Raw genomic sequence first — 20,140 nt, forward strand, 5'->3', positions numbered from 1 at the left:
TTCATTTAATCTGGCCAACGATACTGATCATATTTTCCTGAGCATATTATTCATTCACCAAATGATACCCACATCGTAAATCGAACCATAGTGAAGCAAAAATCAAGCATTTGAAACCCATCGACTGGATTTGATACTCAATTATGATGACCAATAACTGTATCTCGGTTCTAGTTACTCATCTCAGCTGGTTTTCTATCTCTCCATTCACTCGGATGTCAAAAAAATGTTGCATATTACTCGTATGATTATGTTCGCATCGGTCATAGTACCTAATGCTCTCCTACGCTTAGATTTAGTATTTTCCTCTCTCTCTCTCTATCGTTCTATCTCTGTTCATCCGCCAGCTTCATATGGTACGAGTACAATGAGAGAAGATAGGAGATATCGGAGGTGTGTACCACTCTATGCATCTCTCTTTCTATCTCATTCTGCCGACTTCACAGTCAAGTCGGGTGAGTAACCTGTATCGTGAGTACGAGCAGAACGTACACGGGTACTTTGTACTATAGGCGGCCATGTACACGTTTGATTTTGGCTATTCTACATCGTATAGTACATATACGACCGCTGTCAGACAGACACACAGACGATAAAATCTACTCCAAACAATTTTCTTCGCCCATTTACACATCCTAGTGCGAAATTCTTTGCAAATGTGACTCATCCGTTTGTAATTTTCTTTCAATTTTGACACGCCAGGCCGCATTGTGTATTTAGTTTATAGCGAGCTGTGTATGTCTATGGAGCACTCTAACCGTAAATGAAGATTGTAAAAAGTAGGTAGGTCTATAGGAACTAAAGTACATATTTGACCGGTAATGTGTTCCTAATCTTTCAGAATGGGCCTTAATTAGTTGGAATATTATAAATGGACATCGTTTGGAGGTGTTCTCTCTGTCTTCTTTCATTTTCAGCCAATTTTTTTTCTTTCGTATCGTTCTATTAAAGATATATTACTGGCAATTGGGATGTTTTTAACACACATTCCTCGATTTGAATGAAACTGATCGTTGGCTAGATGGAAAGAGCATATTGATATCCTCAAACATTTGCCACCAAAATTTATGAAAATTTTGAAAAAATTAAAAAAGCTGTTTTAAAGGCAGTTTTCAAACTTTTTCATGAAATATAAATTTTTTGAGCAAATAAACCGATGTAAATAATTTCTTTAATTCAATAATTCAACATCTACTGGTTTTGAGCCATTCTGGAGCCTCCAGAATTTTTTTAATTTTCTCCAGAAATTTCAAATCACTCTTAGTCCGGCATATGACAATAGGAGTAATTGCACCCCCCCCCGCCGATCCACCGGGACGACTTTTTTCTTAAAGGGGACATCCTAAGGAACATTTTAAAGCAAACTTGCCCAAAAAAAAAGTTGGCCTTACTTACAAAATGGCGGCGATTTTGATTGACAGGTCAGCCGAAATCGCAGATTTTGCGTTTCAACATAGGACTTGCACGAAATTTTTCAAACTTTACAAAGGTAGATCGAAAGATCATGCAAAAATTCATCACCTGTCAAAATTTCAAGTGCTAAAGTGCGTTTTTCGATTTTTGGTGAATTTTTGAAAATCGAATTTGGGCCTAAAATGAGGGAAAAAATCAAAATTTTATCAAATTGACCAACAAAGCTGAAATTTGGGATATACCCTATTTTCGACATGACAAATCCATTGAAAACGGTTTCAACCCGTTTTGAGCAGTTCTGGAGCCTCCAGTAGATTTTTGAAACTCGAAATTCCCACAAAATTCCATCAAATTGGAGTTATAAAGCTGAAATTTATTCTAAAAACTAATTTCAATACGCTACGAAGTACTGCAAGTGAATTTGAAGTCGTTTTGGAGCATCCAGCCGATGTTTGAAACTTTAAATTTTCACAAAATTTCATCAAATGGAGATGGAAAGCTGAAATTTAGTCTACACTCCAATTTTAACACCCTTTGAAGACGACTTCAGGTGAATTCAAGTCATTTTAGAGCCTCCAGCGACTTTTTTGGAAATTACTGGAGCCTTTAGTAGATTTTTGAAACTTGAAATTCCGGCTATATTAATTTATCAAATGGAGTTGGCAAGCTGAAATTTACTTCGCAGACTACATGGTGGTTTCAAATGGTTTTGAAGCTTCCAGCAACTTTTAGGATATTTCAATTTTCCAAAAAAACGCCATATAACCTTTCAAAAAGTCGCTGGAGGCTCCAAAAAGACTTGAAATCCACTAGCAGTCAACTTCGTAGCGTATTGAAATTAGTTTGCAGAATGAATTTCGACTCTCCATCTCAGTTTGATGAAATTTTGAGGAAATTTCAAGTTTCAAAAATCTACTGGAGGCTCCAGTAATTTCCAAAAAAGTCGCTGGAGGCTCTAAAATGACTTGAACCCACTTGAAGTCATCTTCAAAGGGTGTCGAAATTGGAGTGTAGAGTAAATTTCAGCTTTCCATCTCCATTTGATAAAATTTTGTAAAAATTTAAAGTTTCAAAAATCTGCTGGAGGCTCAGGAACTGCTCAAAACGGGTTGAAACCGTTTCCAATCGATTTGGCATGTCGAAAATAGGGTATATCCCAAATTTCAGCTTTCTTGGTCAATTTGGTAAAATTCTGATTTTTTCCCTCATTTTTGGCCTAAATTTAATTTTCAAAAATTCACCAAAAATCGAAAAACGCACTTTAGCACTTGAAATTTTGACAGGTGATAAATTTTTGCATGATCTTTCGATCTACCTTTATAAGGTTTGAAAAATTCCGTGCAAGTCCTATGTTGAAACGCAAAATCTGCGATTTCGGTTGACCTGTCAATCAAGATGGCCGCAATTTGTAAGTAAGGCCAACTTTTTTTTTAGGCAAGTTTGCCTTAAAATGTTCTTTAGGATGTCCCCTCCAAGAAAAAAGTTGTCCCGGAAGATCGGTGGGGGGGGGGGGGGGGTGCAATTACTCCTATTGTCATATGCCGGAATATCTGGAAGAACTAAAACTGAATTTTTTCACCTTACACTTAAGTCGGTGTTTATTGGACACTCTATCGATTATCGATCGTTTTGTGTGGTTATCGCATAATTCCAAGAGTTTGAGTTCAAACATGAATTTTTGACAAATTATATAAATTCCAGAAAACTGTAAAAAAATAACATTCTTGAAAGAAGCTATAATTGATTTATAATGATCGTTTTTTTTGATAAAATATCGTCTGGTGTGTCTACGCGATCATCTTACTCGAAAACAATCGCAATTCGACTTTTTTGGAGCCTCCAGCGTTTCTCCAGAACTTTCAATTCGCTCACAGACGAAAGGCATTTTTTTCACTTTTTTTTTGGAGCACCAGGTCCTCTTTTTGTTCCAAAATTACCAAACAATAGTCCAGTTTTTTTTGTGCCAAACTTACCTAAGTTATAATGTTCTGGTTTTCCCCAAAAATTTTCTCAAGTTAAAAGGTGTCAATTTTTGTAAAATTTGTGTCATAAACCATCAATTTCTGGCAAAATTGTCAAGAAATGCCCATTTTTGGCACAATTGTCAAAAAGTGTTCATTTTTGGTATAATTGTCTAGAAGAGCCAATTTTTTCCTTTTTGCCAAGATTGCTCAAAAAATCCAGTTTTTCCAAAATAGACAAAAAATGCCCGTCTATTGTCATCATTTTCAGAGAATTTCTATCAGGAAGTTGGTTTTTTGATAAAATGGTAATTTTTACCAAAATTGCCCAAAAAATCCTTTTTTTGCCGAATGACAAAAAATGTATGTTTTTTGTCAAAATTGTCAGAGAGTTTCAATTTTTAGCAAGTTGACGAAAAGTTGTCATTTTTTTGTCAAAATTTTCAGAAGTTTGTTTTTTGATGAAATAGTCAAGTGGTTGTAATTTGTACAAAAATTGCTGGGAAATTTGTGTGTTTTTTCGCCAAAATGTCCTAAAATCATTGATTTTTGCTTTTCTGCCTGAAAAGTTTTCTCGTTGTTTTGAAGTTTGCCGAACAAAAATCATATTCTCAACAATGGTCTCCCAAAAATCATCCAGAAGTCCTTTTTAACTTTTTCGCTGAGTAGACACCTTGTTCTTGCTCACCACTCGAGAAATCAGGTTCTCAAAGAGCACTGCAACTTGTTCCGAATTCATATTATGTCGTATAAAAATGTTATAAATTAAGATTCAGTTTTTCCTCATTACTACACACATAGCCTACGCATTAGTTCAGGTGTACAACTGGTACAAGAGAATTCGTAACGTGTGCCTTGTCTGCAGCTGACATCGCCATCAACGTAGTGTACTCGTATTATGACGATACCTGTAATACCACAACTGCACGAGTAGAACGTCATCGTCTGAGACGTATTTTTAATTAACTACCCAATTATTTATTAATAACAACCGCTTTGTGAATACAGAAGCGCATGAACAACAACATTCGATGGTATACTTTTGTCGCACCTTGTACTCGTACTCGACACTCGTATTCCTAACATTTCTTTGTGATTGAAGTCAAGTGCCTCGAATTCTGCTTCTGTATTTTTATTCATCAAGTATTTCTATTTTATGGTACTTGTACTAATGTTATTCCGAATGTACTGTTACTTTTGATCCGCTTTTCTCGAGATGGCCAAATTTGGCTAATGCAACAATTTATCTGAAACTTTACCTGTACGAGAAACATTCGCCGTTCCACAGAATTGCTGTATTTCTTCGAGTAACTCGTGGAAATGGGCGTGAAAATTTTCCTTCGCGTGGGTTAATGTGAACGTACATATACTAGAGAGAGGTCAATAACGTCAGTCATTGTTTCTATCGGTGTATGATGTTTCAAATATTTATTGTACGTTTTTTTTTTCTGATTTTATTTTTAGCTGGGGTTTCTTTCCCATGACTGCAATTGAAAATAAGTTGCGTCATTTGAGGACAGGAAATATGAAAGAAGAGGTGAGAAGTCAGAGGAGATGTAGAATGAGCTCTTCTCCCCCCCCCCCCCCCTTACAAGAGGGGTATCCCAATTGGCTGATGAAGTTTTGAACTGGCCGAAGATAAATCAAAAAAACAAGCTAAAACTTCATGTGCTCGAGGGCATTTTTCGATTTTTGAAGAATTTTTTTAAAATCAAATTTTGGGCCAAAAATGAGGGAAAATTGAAATTTTACCAAATTGACGTAGAAAGCTGCAATTTGGTGTGTACCTTATTTTCGACACCATAAATAGATTAGAAACAGCTTCGAACGTTATGAGCCGGTCTGGAGCCTCCAGCAGATTTTTGAAAGCTGAAATTTCCACAAGATTTCATTTGTTCGAGTTGAAAAGCAGAACTTTAGATTTTTAGAAAATATGAAACTTAAAATTTTTGGACCACCCTCTCCGCAGAACGAGAATTTTGAATTTTGAGCACGTATGGACACATTTCTCGGGTTGGGGGGGGGGATCACGACTCAAAATTTTTTTGGGATGGTTTCACATTAAAACTAACATTTTAGGTGAATTTCGTCAAAATTGGGGAAAGTGCGGATTTCACTGTCTTATCCTGAAAGGCTCATTTCAAAGTTTTGAAAATCTACAGGAGGCTCCAGTAATTTCCGCTTTTCAACTACATATCACCTGTTAAAATTTCAAGTGCTAAAGTGCGTTTTTCGATTTTTGGTGAATTTTTGAAAATCGAATTTGGGACAAAAATTAGGGAAAAATCAAAATTTTACCAAATTGACCAAGAAAGCTGAAATTTGGGATATACCCTATTTTCGACATACCAAATCGATTGAAAACGGTTTCAACCCGTTTTGAGCAGTTCTGGAGCCTCCAGCAGATTTTTGAAACTCAAAATTCCCACAAAATTCCATCAAATTGGAGTTGTAAAGCTGAAATTTACTCTACACTCCAATTTTAATACCCTCTGAAGACGACTTCAGGTGGGTTCAAGTCATTTTAGAGCCTCCAGCGACTTTTTTGAAAATTACTGGAGCCTCCAGTAGATTTTTGAAACTATAAATTCCCACAAAATTCGGTCAAATTGGAGTTGTAAAGCTGAAATTTACTCTAAAAACTAATTTCAATACGCTACGAAGTACTTCAGGTGAATTGCAAGTCGTTTTGGAGCCTCCAGCGACTTTTTGAAAATTCCTGAAGCCTCCAGCAGATTTTTGAAACTTTAAATTTTCACAAAATTTCATCAAACTGAAATGGCCCTACACTACAATTTTAACACACTCTGAAGACGACTTCAGGTGGGTTCAAGTCATTTTAGAGCCTCCAGCGCTTTTTTTTTTGAAAATTACTGGAACCTCCAGTAGGTTTTTGAAACTTGAAATTTCCCCAATATTTCATCTAACATGAGGCTAAGAGTCGAAATTCATTCTTCAAACTAATTTCAATACGCTATGAAGTGGACTGCTGGTGGATCTCAAGTCGTTTTGGAGCCTCCAGCGACTTTTTGAAAGGTTATATGGACTTTTTTTGGAAAATTTAAATTTCCTAAAAGTAGCTGGAAGCTTTCAAAACCATTTGAAACAACCATGTAGTCTGCGAAGTAAATTTCAGCTTGCCAACTCCATTTGATAAATTAATGTTGGGGAAATTTCAAGTTTCAAAAATCTACTGGAGGCTCCAGTAATTTTCAAAAAAGTCGCTAGAGGCTCTAAAATGACTTGAACCCACCTGAAGTCGTCTTCAGAGGGTATTAAAATTGGAGTGTAGAGTAAATTTCAGCTTTACAACTCCAATTTGATGGAATTTTGGGAATTTTGAGTTTCAAAAATCTGCTGGAGGCTCCAGAACTGCTCAAAACGGGTTGAAACCGTTTTCAATCGATTTGTCAATCAAAATGGTCGCCATTTTGTAAGTAAGGCCAACTTTTTTTTGGGCAAGTTTGCTTTAAAATGTTCCTTAGGATGTCCCCTTTGAGAAAAAAGTTGTCCCGGTGGATCGGCGGGGGGGGGAGTGCAATTGTCATATGCCGGACTATATATATGTACTAGCGTGTTCAAGTTGGAGTACAGAGTGAATTTCGGATTTCCAAATTAAATGAAATTTTGTGGTAATTTCCAGTTTTGAAAATCTGCTGGAGGCTCCAGAACTGCTCAAAACGGTTTGAAACCGTTTCCAATGGATTTGGCAGGTCGAAAATAAGGCATATCTCCAATTTAAGCTTTCTAGTTCAATTTGGTAAAATTTTGATTTTTTTTTCTCATTTTTGGCCAAAACTTGATTTCTAAAAATTTACCAAAATTCGAAAAATGCACTTCAAGCACTTTAAATTTTGGCTGGTGATGAATTTTTGCATGCTTTTTCGATCTAGCTCTGTCCAGTTCAAAAAATGTTGTGCGAGTATCATATTGGAAAACAAAATTGGCGATTTTGTTGGTAAGACCAACTTTTTTTGCTAGTTTGCTTTAAAATGGTCCCTTCGGATGTCCCTTTTAAGAAGAAAGTTGTCTAATAGGATCGGGTGGGAGGTGCAATCGTTCCTATTGTCGTATGCCAGACTAATATTTTCGTTCGTAATTTTGTTCCTGACATGTAAGGGATTCTTTTATACTTACAGAAGATATTTCAAATGTTATGAAATAAATAAGCTCCCTTTCCTCATTATAAGCCTTTGAGAAATAGTGATTTTGTGACGTTTGTATCTATAGCATTTAATAGATTAAATGAATCGAAGACTAGTAACTGACCTTAATCTTTCGATGTATTCGCAGAGTAATCCAATTTTGTTATAAGAATTAACTATAAGATATCTGCATAAATATTCATACTTACCTATCGTGTTATTGTAACCTTTCTTCGAGAACGTGCCCGTAACTTAGTGAGCTAAAGTAAGCCAAAGGGATGCTAGAAATTGAATTAAACGTTCGTTCGAGTATTAAAATGTTTCTGACGAGTACATTTATAAATTACGTATGTAAGTATATAAAATGAGGTCGATAAACGGATTTAAAATTGCTGCCCCGATCAAAATTGACGTACATCATTATTGGTGCGTATCTATCTACGGACGTAAACTGCAATACCCATTGATGACTTACATCCTGCGTCCGTTTGTGTAAAGTGTGCTCAGGAGCCACTCCTGTATCTTTATGCTCTTGCTAGCTCGCTGACCTATGACATTGTCTAATATAGGTGTACTTTTTTATTCTTATTGTGTTGAAATGTACATACCTATACAAATGGCCTATATTTGCATTATTAGTAAATTTCCATCTCTTACGATAGAGCTTATACATATGTACATCAACTAACATTCGTTTATTTTGCAAATAGGTATTGCTTTGAACGACTTCATCAAGCATTACGAGTTGGCTTTTTACAACGCCGAAGATGTAGCCAATCAGCACAAACGTATCAGAAGAGCGACGACCTCCGCAAAGGCCAACAGTAATCAACCTTTAAAGCTCACCATTAAAACGTCGAACAAGTAAATTGCCGTCTTTACTCTTCTTTTTGTTCATCATTTTATTTCATTTTTAGCGTTATTTTTTTTCTTTTGAGATCATAAAGCCGAATATACCCGCGTCCCTTGTGCTTCGTTGAAATATTTCTTTCAACTTTAAATGTCATGAAACTCGTTTAAAATGCCATGAAAATCGATGGAAACTGCAAAAAAAAAAGTGACTGATGATGTAAGAGTGATCGTGAAAGTGATATTGCTTAGTTGTTAGAATTTTGTAAATATTTTTAGGGGGGGTTTCGAAATGTTTGATCAATAAAAAAAATTGTTTTCTGAACAACCAACAGAACAATGAACATAAACAGACGAAATTGATTACGTGATTAGGAAAGAAATTATTATTCAAGAATATGTAGAACAGAGAATGAAAGTGGTGAAGATTTTTGAAGCAAAAACATGTCCTTGCCTTAGTAAAAAATAAAATAACCATAAAGTCGATATAAAAATTTTTAAATGAAATTTTAGACCTTGTTTACTGAAAATTTGTTGGCCATCTACGTACAGACAGACTGATGGGCCTGAAATAGTTCATCCAACAATATTTGAACAATTTTTTGATTTCATCCATGAACAGAATGGAGACTCAATTTCATTGATCAGCGATGAAAAGAAATAATGTGTCATTGTGTCTAGTGTCTACATATTTCGTTCATTGAAATTTTGTTATCATTAAGAAGTTCAAGTTTTAACTTTATAATTTTGTCAGACACCCTGTAAGTTCAAGGCAGGAAGGCACTATTAATGTTTATTGTATGTGTGTAGAGTGGCGCAACGTATTGTACTTGTATGATACTCGTATTCGTATGTATTGTGTATGTAATGCAGTTGTCGCCGTCATATTATGCGGAAATCGATGCTAGTGAATCGAAGGCTATCGTTATAGGCTTAGGTATAGAACAGCCTCATCGACTACCGCAAATACTTTTACTTAGACCTACGTAGAACGGAACGTAGCGTGTAATAAAATTTTTGTCCATATGCTATTCAGATATGGTTCACTAGAGGACGAGAGTCTATCAGAAAACATCTTAGACCAATTCATCTAAATTTAATTTTGTCTCCCCAAACTTGAACTAGATCAGTGAGACTTTAATGAAATTGCTAGGAATTAAATATAGAGTTTGGTTAGTCATTGATGGATTACATGAGTGAATTTTTTTTCTGAAAATTTATGAAAAATCATCGAATTGCTCTCCCCCCTCCACAGCATAACATGATTCGAGGGTGCATTTATACAGAATTGAAAAAATGAGCGTCCAGTGCCTGGAATTATTCTGTTGTTTTTGAGGAAATATTGCGACCGATTTGAAATCACTGGAGAAAATTAAAAATCAACTTTTGCAGGAGACTCCAGATTGACACCAAAATTGTGGCACTCAATTCGAAAGATTCATTTGGGAGGGGAGGGGGCAGGCGAAGCTTTTAGTAATTTGTTGCAAAAATTGCCAATTTTGGATTTTTTTGAGAGAGAGAATTTTTAATTGTAAAAAGTACCTACACTTTTCAATTCGTGATTTCGGATTTGCGATTCACTTACCCTAATTGATTCAGAAGGTCGAACTTTTGACAGGGTTAAACTTTCAGCTGCCGAAGTTGACTGCAACAACTTCTGGAACGATTTGAAATTTCTGGAGAAAAGTCAACTTCTGCTGGAGGCTCCAGATCGGCCTGAAAATGGTGACAATCGATTTAGGATGATTGACTTTGGGAAGTAGATGAAGTTTTGAGTAATTTGTTGCAAAAATTGACAATTTCAAGTTTTATTTTTTTAATTTTTTTTTCAAGAAAATCCAAGAATTTTTAATTTGGAAAAACTCCCATTTTCAACTTGTTACCTCAGATTTGTGATTTACCTACCTTAATCGATTCGCAAGACCGAACTTATAATATGAGATTAAATTTTCAGCTCCCGAAGTTAATTGTAACAACTTCTGGAACAATTTGAAATTGCTGGAGAAAAATTCTGAAAATTTCAACTTTTGCAGGAGGCTTCAAATCGACACGAAAATGGTAGTAATCGATTCGAGGGATTCATTGGAGGGGGGAGGGGTGAGGTGGCAGGCGAAACTTTTAAAAATTTACTGCAAAAATTGACAAAACTTTTCTAATCTGAAAATTTTCAACTCGTAAACAAATTCACTTTTCAACTGGTCATCTCATGATGTTTGATTCGCCTGCCCTACTTGATTCAGGAGGGCATGACAGGATTAAATTTTCAGCTGCCGTAGTTGATTCTTACTGCTGTTGCTAGAAGCTAAAGATCGATCCAAAGATGGTGACAATTAATTTGAGGTAGAAGAAATTTGGAGTAATTTTGTTGCAAAAATTGAAAATTGATTTTTTCAAATTTGAGAGTGTTCTTAACTCGTCACCTCGGATTTGGTGACTTTGGATGGTAGACAAATTTTTGAGAAATTTGGTTGCGACAATTGGCAATTTTGGATTTTTTTTTAAATTTAAGAATTTTTAATTGTAAAAAAATACACTTTTCAAGTAGTATCCTCAGGTTTGATATTCGTATGTACATTACCTTAATCAAATCAGAAGGTTGAATTTATGGCTTATGGCAGGATTGAATTTTCAACCGCTGAAGTTGGTTGCAACTCCTTATGAAGTAATTTGAAATTTCTGGAGAAAAGTCACTTCTGCTGGAGGCTCCAGACCGGTTGGAAAATGGTGGCAATCTATTTAGTGAAGATTAACTTTTGGGCGTAGAAGAAATTTTGAATAATTTGTTGCAAAAATTGAAAATTTTGGATTTTTTTTTTTTAATTTGAAAGTTCTTAACTTGTAAAAAAACAAACTTTTTAAATGGCACCTCGGATTTGGGATTTAGTGCCTGAATCGATTCAGAAGATCGGACTTATGACTGCATTGAATTTTCAGATATCGAAGTTGATTGCAACGACTTCTGGAGCGATTTGAAATTGCTGGAGAAAAGTCAAGTTTGCTGGAGACTCCATATCGTCTCGAAAATGATCAAAATCGATTCAGAAAGTCGATTTATATACAGACCGAGTTTAAGATTTTCATCTCCATATTTTACCCTCTTTGTAAAAAATTAGTATACCGATGGGATGTTTCCGCCATTCTCAAAAATTTGTCAAAAATTTGAAAATCAACTTCTCTCACTTTCAGTCATTGAATTATTGATTTCGTTACGACGACTGACTGAATTAGTCAATATACCTAGTCTAACCACGCCAATTTTTGTAGGATTGCTGATTTAATTGCTGATCCGAGAGAGTGAAGCGTTTAAATTGTTGGGAGGATGATTCTACTTCATTCTTCCCCCATATACTAGCATCTTAGACAAACGTGGCTCGTTTTGTATTCCATTAATTCTTACATCGAATATATTAATTGTGAACACTGTCCATCGTCGTTCTTATTTTGAGGGTCCAAAAGGTTAAGGCCTTGGAAGATGGCACGATGGATTTGTATTCCGCTCAATATTAGAAGATGATCCTCGACTTGAAATCATCCCTCGAGGTCTGGGGGCACTTCTGTTTCGAAATATTGAAGATTTCGTGTATGAAATGAATCTTATGTTAGCTCCCAGATTTGTGACCATATTCAAATGTTCAAATTCATTGCAGCACGAGTAGGTATCGTTGTATAGGTACCTATATACCAACTTACACCCAACCCACGAAGTATTTCAAGGTGGACATACCTACTCGGGCGATTCACGCGAGTTGTAGACCATATTCTCCACCATATCTCCATGTAACTGATACGTAACAAGTTCGAATGAGCTGGGCTATGCTTTGCTATGCCATTCCACGTTTGTCTCTGTATTATATGGACAAGCGATGCAATCGCATTCGTGTGGGTGTAATATACCGCGATCCGCGATGTAATACCTAGTCGAAGTGAATGTAACGACTACGCGTCCGCGTCCGTATGCTTTTGTACTCGTATTATTCGTAGGTATATCGTTGTACGTCTACGTACCGTATACTGGCGAGCTCGAGTCTTGACAATGATGCTTATGTACGATACGATACGTAGGTACTTTCTTACTTGCGAGTTTGTGACCTGCTTACCTTCAAAATTACCGTTTCCGTCATGCTTGAATATTTGCGCACACGTTCGATGGGATGATGCGAAATTTGCGTCTCGTCTCGTCTCGTTTCGGTCTCCTTAATAGGTATCCAGCCATCTACCTACCTTCTTTTCAAACTTTTTTGCTGGTCTGTTTTATACAAGTACATTACTATGTACACGACGTCAATTAGCCCAGTGTCGATAATTGTCGTCGGCGTTGCTTTACTTTTCTTTCTCTCCGCTTCATCTTTCTTTCCTTATTCTCGTGGAAAACGTTTGCGAGTAATTCGACGTCGCGTTCGTACTCTAATTAATACGAGTACAATGCGCATACCTTGAAACAGAACCAGTCGTTGGTTGTTGGTGGATTTTCCGAACTGAACTTGGCTCGAAGGTATCTACGTAGATACATAGATGTACACTGGAGCCAAATTTATGAATCTGTGAGTCATTCTGGAGATCCCAAATGATTTTCAGAAAATCTAATTAAATTTTCACCGTCCAGTTACGACGATGAGCACTGCAGAATGTCCAAAAAATATCAGGCATTCGATTTCTGTGAAAAAAAATCGAACATTTTGAAGCGGTTCAATTTAACTTTTAAAAATCATGCTTCGATACAGAGGGCCATAAATTCAATCATTTTCCCTGGAATTGTAAATCTCCAATGGTGCGGATAAGGAGATTTTTCTTCATCTATCCAGCCCCCTGTTCAAATTTTCATCAATCTGAACAGATTATCTTTCAATGGGACATGTTCATACATAATAAGTAAGAGTTGTGTTCACAACAAGAATGCCAGTGCATAGAGAGGTACCTACTGATATGATACCTATATAAATTGTACGTTCAATGTAATGTAAAAATACTCGACTCGTAACGCCATTGCCATCATAGCATAGGCCATAAGGCATAACATATAAGGCTACCGCTGAGCTGTCGTCGCTGCTGGCTAAATGTTGTTCATTGTACGTATAATTTTGAAGGTACATAGGGTACACTATATACGTATAGTCATACTACATAAGCTACAACCTTTAATGATCCGAAGTTCATAAAAGAGAAAAATGTATTGTAATATTTGAAACGGAGAGGAGGCGGTGCTAAACGAACGCTGCTATAAAATTTACAATGCGCGAAGACTAAAGAAAATGGAAAATGTCGCCTTTAATAATATCGACAAGTGAGAGAAGAAGGTGGAGGTTTGCAGAAATAGCTAGGTGTAGGTAGGCTGGTGGTGTTAGATTGAATGTTATACATGTACAGTACCTTACCTACCTTACCTATATACATGTATGCCATAAAATGACATACACGAGTACCGTTTACCTATCTACTACCTGCTGTACCTACCTACCTACCTACCTACACTATTCAAAGGCAACTCAATGCTGCGACGAAGACGACAAATTAAATAAGATACGCGAACGTGTTGTTATAAACGATTTTCAAAGCAATATTTTCAGTTTTCACCTTTACTGTTATCAAATTTGCTCAAAATAGTACATGTAGAATTTGAAGCAAAAAGATGAATGATTCCAAAAGTGCTGACTTGGATTCTAAAAACCATCATATTCTCTAAAATCAATCTAAGTGGACCACAGAGAAATAGATTGGAGCCCAAAATTTTACGACCTGCCAACTCTGATCGACCTGAAATATGGCTCACTGAAAAAACATGTCACCTACACCTTAGAATCAAATTTTCAACAGCCGAAGTTGATTTTTAAATTGTTGACGAATTTTTTAGAATGGCGGATACATCCCATCGGTATATTAATTTTTTACAAAGAGGGTAAAATATGGAGATGAAAATCTTAAACTCGGTTTGTATATAAATCGACTTTCTGAATCGATTTTGACCATTTTCGAGACGATATGGAGTCTCCAGCAAACTTGAATTTTCTCCAGCGATTTCAAATCGCTCCAGAAGTCGTTGCAATCAACTTCGATATCTGAAAACTCAATCCAGTCATTAGTCCAATCTTCTGAATCGATTAAGGCACTGAATCCAAAATCCGAGGTGACTATGTTGAAAAGTGTATTTTTTTACGAGTTAAAATTTAAAAACTTTCAAATTTTAAAAAAATCCAAAATTTTTAATTTTTGCAACAAATTATTCAAAATTTCTTCTACGTCCAAACATTAACCCCTAAATCGATTGCCACCATTTTCCAACTGGTCTGGAGCCTCCAGCAGAAATTGATTTTTCTCCAGAAATTTCAAATCTCTCCAAAAAGAGTTGCAACCATGCAACTTCAGCAGTTGAAAATTCAATCCTGCCATAAACTATAAATTCAACCTTCTGATTTCAGATTTGATTAAGGTAATATGAATATCAAACCTGAGGTTACTAGTTGAAAAGTGTATTTTTTTACAACTAAAAATTCTCAATTTTAAAAAAAATCCAAAATTGCAAATTGTCACAACCAATTTTTTCAGAAATTTGTCTACCCCCTAAAGTCACCAAATCCGAGGTGCAAGTTAAGAACTCTCAAATTTGAAAAAAAATCAATTTTTAATTTTTGCAACAAAATTACTCAAAATTTCTACTACTTCCTCAGATTGATTGTCACCATTTTTGGGCCGATCTAGAGCTTCTAAGCAACAGTAATAAGCAATTTCGGCAGCTAAAAATTTAATTCTGTCATAAGTTTGGTCTTCCTGAATCAATTAGAGCAGGCGAATCACAAATCTGAGGTGACCCGTTTGAAAAGTGGATCTTTTTACGATAAGTCTCATTTTTGCCAAAAGTGTCAGATAGTTCTGATTCATGCCAAAATTACAGAGACTTTTTGTTAAAATTTTCAAAAAAAAAGTAACTTTTTGTCAAAATTGTAAATAAGCTTCTTTTTTTGTAAAAATAGCCCAATAAGTTCTCACTTTTGTCAAAGTTGTCATGAAGTCTTTATTTTTGCCATGAAGGTCCTGGATTTCCAAAACTATAAAATGTATGAAAGTTCTATTTTTTGCTGTAAAATTACCAAAAAGGTTCTGTTTTTTTTACCAACGTTGTCAAGTTCTGTTTTCTGCCAAAATTGTCATCATGTCGTGTTCTCTGTTTTTAGGTCAAAAAAGTATTTTTTTTTGTCAAAATTGTGAAAAAGTATTCTTTTCTGCCTAAAATTGTACAAAAAGTCCTGTTTTTTTTGTTCATGTCAAGAAAGCGCTGTTTTCCACCAAAATTATCGAAAAAAGACCCATTTTTGCTAAATTGTACAGTAGTTGTCCTAATTTTTCCCAAAACTGTCAAATAAGTATACAAATTTTTGAAAAATAGTCAAAAAATCATATACTTTTATCAAGAATCTGTTTTTTGCCAAAATTATCAAAAAAGTCATGTTTTTTACCAACATTGTAAATTCTGTTTTTTGTCGAAATTGTTAAATTTCGAATTTTTTTCTTTTTCTCCAATTATTAATTTTTTTTTTTCATTTTTTTGTAGTTCTCTTTTGAAAATGAAAACTGTTTTACTTCGAAGAATTCTGGCTCGAATAAAATTCAAAGCCTCCTCTTTCCTTCATCACTATATTGATGGTGATATTGATATTCAAAGGATCTGGAAAACCAAGAAATGTCTAGGAAAATCACTTCTTCCAAGGGGGGGGGGGTAATGAACATCCTGGGTTATTTATGTATAATTATTGAATTGGACGAGGGCAATTTTGTCGTTTCTCATAATTATTTCGAGTGTGGATTCATTTTGGATAATTGAAGGTTTTTATGTTTTTTCCAAGCTCATCACTGAAAGAACCAAAAAGTTGATGACTGAAGGGGTGGGGGGGGGTCATTGTTCCATATCGTTGCATTTATCCCTGTTTTATAAGGTCAGATACTTATATATTTTAGGTACCTATCTGCACTGATCTTCTTAATTGCGTATTTTATTTTATTTTTAATTCAATCTTGATCTTACATTTTATTGTGTGTATGTATCTCATTCTTTGACACGTTTTTAAATTCACGTTACAGAATATTCAAATTGGTTTTACGACCTGACGAGTATTTGTTCGCCGATGACGTCGTATTCGAAGGAGAAAATGGAAAAATGGTGAATTTCGATCGATCAAAAGTATACGTCGGAACTTTAGAAGGTAAGCAAGTATGCAGATCATTGTTTAATAACCATTTATTGCAATCCGAGTTCTGATGCAAATTTATTTTCTCCTCGTTTGAAGTTTCCCATCACTGCTCGATGGAGTTTTCGAAACAATACTTAATTTATAATTTTTCAATACGTGGAAGGATTTGAAACTCATTCGTTGACTTACCCTCGTATTTTGGTTTTTGTTCAGATGATATTTTATTTAAAAATTCCAGCAATTTGACGTAGTTGGGGATTTTTGTTTAGCTCTGTCTGTGCTTTTTCGCGTAAAAATCGAAAAAATGTTTCACGAATCATGTTCGAAGTCAAAGCGTATATCTACTCGTAGATAAGATACTTTAATTATAGACCCTGTGACATGGGCACGACTACGAGTACGTTCTCGTATGCTGAACTGCGTCATCTGCCGATATTATGTACGAGGTGTTTTTGTAGGTAAAGTAAAGGTATATTACGCATATTCGAGGAGGCTGAGAAAGATGTGGTCACGTTAAAATATCGACGACCAGCAAAACGATAAAAAGCCAGAATAGCGTTAAAACAAAGTGGAACGAGAGGGTGTGAGGAAGGCGGCCGCCGTAGTCGTCCATTTAATCAAGCTTCGTGTATAATGTTTTAAAAGCCACGTAAAATGTTAGCATAACGGAAAATGTAATTCTCGTTTAAACGAAAAATACGTAGAGGTACTATACGAGTATACAACTATGTACGAGTATGTACTGTGTACTATGTATATGCTATATGCAATATGCAATATGGAAGGGTTGAGCTGTCCCTCTCTTTCTCTCTCTCGATCTGTCTGCCTTTGTACGTGTGTCTGTGCCTGTATATGTATCGCCATAGAGCGGCTGCTCTCTGTTTTTACTACTAGGTAGTCTTGCACTTGGAAAATTACGCCTTACGCCGTTAAATCTGGTGCACGGTTTGTGTAACGCGTAACGCGGTTCCGGTTCATATTAATGTAATTTTTCCAATCAAATTACACGGCTACATTATTCGCCACTATCGCGTCGAGTCGCCGAGCGCCGAGCTCCAGCTCGAGCTGTGCCACTGCTGACTGCAGCGACTGTAGCCGCAGCAGCTGCGGAGCTATGGCCGGAAATATTCGTCTTTTTGTCGCTGCTCTCGTTTCACAAATTTTGTTATACATATTAGCCTGGCATGGCACAAAAACAGCGCAGATGAACGATACGCTGTAGGAGGCTATTTTTTTTTGAAAATGGAATCGGAAAATGAGAGGTGTAGAGAAGGTCTCTCCTAAAAGCTGCACTTTACCTTTGCTCTGTTTGTATAGTACTTTGATTTGTATTTAAATCGATCGTGTATTTTGTTCAATCAGATACATCAGGGCAAAAGAGCTCAAAATTACATAAATTTTAGAGTAACTTTGATTCTCCTCGTCCACCTTTTACTTTTTTCAAATAAAAGATTTTTCTAATTTTGAGAAGTGAACATTTTTATAATGTTAATTGAAATCGCGTAAAAAAATAGCAGACGTTTTCAAAAAATCAAAACTCACGAGAGTTATTTATTCTCAGGAAAGTTTGCGAAAAAATTGCCTCTTGGTGCTCGTGGATGCTGATTCAGCTAAAAAAGCTTTTAATCGATTTTTGTTTGAAAATTTTCCAAAAACTAGTCTTTCTATAATTCTAATTTCAACTCAAGAGTCAGGAATCTTGAAACGGACTGAAATGGAGAAAGATCGTTGAATGCCTCAAAAACTTGAAAATCAGCGTCTTTCAAACAGTCGATTTAACCGGAGCAATTTCCAATTTTTTCAATTTCATTTTTCAACAGTTCGAGTAAGTGTATCCACTATGCAGGGACGAAACTAAAAGTTTTATTGTGGGGGGGGGGGAGTCCAACGAAAAATTTGACGACTGATTTGAGAATTTAAAAAATACCAATTTTGCAGAATAAAACGGAAGATGAGAAAACAATTCTGCCAGTTACGAGTACAATAACATTATAGTTAGGTCTTTTTTAGCCTCATGACTCATGAAAAAATTTTCGTTTTCCCTGTCTTGTGAATTAGTGTAATTTTTTCGATTTCATTTTAGGATTTGAACGAGTATTTTTAAGGAATTCCAACTCTGAAAAATAAAATCAAACAAACTCGAACGATCTGAGGACAAAAACTTTCGAAAATTCGAAATTTGATAGATGAAAGAGCTTTGTTTTTTTGTTTTAGGTGAGGAATTTGATTTTTTTAGTTTCATTCAAAATTTTAGAATTTAAATCATGATTTTTCTGAAATTCCAAGTTAGAAAAAAAAAGCAAACAGCTCCGAATGAATTGAGGGCAAAAGCTTTCTGAAATTTGTATTTTGCAATTAGTGAAAAATCAATATTTTTTATGCGAGGAGTTTGATTTTTTTGATTTCTTCAAAATTTCAAAATTTGAATGACGATTTTTTAGAAATTTCAGCTTGAAAAAAAAACAAGCAGCCCAGAAAGAACTGACGGCAAAAACTTTCAAAAATTCGTGTTTTTATAATTGAAAAAGCAATATTTTTTATGTGAGGAGTTTGATTTTTTTTTTGATTTTAAAATTTTAGAATTTGAACGATGGTTTTTTTTTTAGAAATTCCAACTTTGAAAAAGAAAAACAAGCAGGCCCGAACGAAGTATAAGAGCAAAAGCTTTCGAAAATATGAGTTTTGGAAAAGTAAAATAACGGTTATTTTTTGTGTGAGGAGGAGTTCATTTTTTGATTTCAACATTTTTTTTGAGTGTGAAAAATAGGTTCTTATAACTTTTGATCTTGAAGAAGAAAAACTAACAGTCCTGAGCGAACTTGAAACGACGGTCGAGGTTTTCTAAAATTTATAATTCAGAAAGTAAATTATTGGGTATTGAGTCTTTGACTACGAGTAAAATCACATAAAAATCGCTGAAATTATCAAAAAGACTCCCTTTGATGCTAAAATTTGGAAAAATGTTGTAAAAATCGTGCAATTGCTTAAAATTTACCTATACAAGTATTATATAGTCCGGTATATGACAATAGGAGTAATTGCACCCCCACCCCCCGCCGATCCTTTGGAATAACTTTTTTCTTGAAGAGGACATCCTAAGGAACATTTTAAAGCAAACTTGCCCAAAAAAGAGTTGGCCTTTCTTACAAAATGGCGGCCATTTTGATTGACAGGTCAGCCGAAATCGCAGATTTTGCGTTTCAACGTAGGACTTGCATGAAATTTTTCAAACTTTGCGAAAGTAGATCGAAAGATCATGCAAAAATTTATCACCTGTCAAAATTTCAAGTGCTAAAGTGCGTTTTTCGATTTTTGGTGAATTTTTGAAAATCGAATTTAGGCGAAAAATGAGGGAAAAAATCAAAATTTTACCAAATTGACCAAGAAAGCTGAAATTTTGGATATACTCTATTTTCGACATGCCAAATCGATTGGAAACGGTTTCAACTCGTTTTGAGCAGTTCTGGAGCCTCCAGTAGATTTTTGAAACTCGAAATTCCCACAAAATTTCATTAAATTAGAGTTGTAAAGCTAAAATTTATTCTAAAAACCAATTTCAATACGCTACGAAGTACTGCAGGTGGATTTCAAG

General features: G+C 35.3%; 1 protein-coding gene across 1 annotated transcript in view; it reads left to right on the forward strand.

Annotated features, from left to right (window-relative positions):
• Kul (Kuzbanian-like) overlaps positions 1-20,140 on the forward strand; it is a 47,192-nt gene that overhangs the window by 1,163 nt on the left and 25,889 nt on the right. Inside the window, exons 2-3 of the mRNA XM_065362432.1 lie at positions 8,230-8,383; positions 16,439-16,560. Of these exons, the coding sequence (XP_065218504.1) occupies positions 8,230-8,383; positions 16,439-16,560 (276 nt within the window). The remainder of the gene's footprint in view (positions 1-8,229; positions 8,384-16,438; positions 16,561-20,140) is intronic.

The sequence above is a fragment of the Planococcus citri genome, chromosome 1 (genome assembly GCF_950023065.1).
Source record: "Planococcus citri chromosome 1, ihPlaCitr1.1, whole genome shotgun sequence".
NCBI classification, from domain to species: Eukaryota; Metazoa; Arthropoda; class Insecta; order Hemiptera; family Pseudococcidae; genus Planococcus; species Planococcus citri.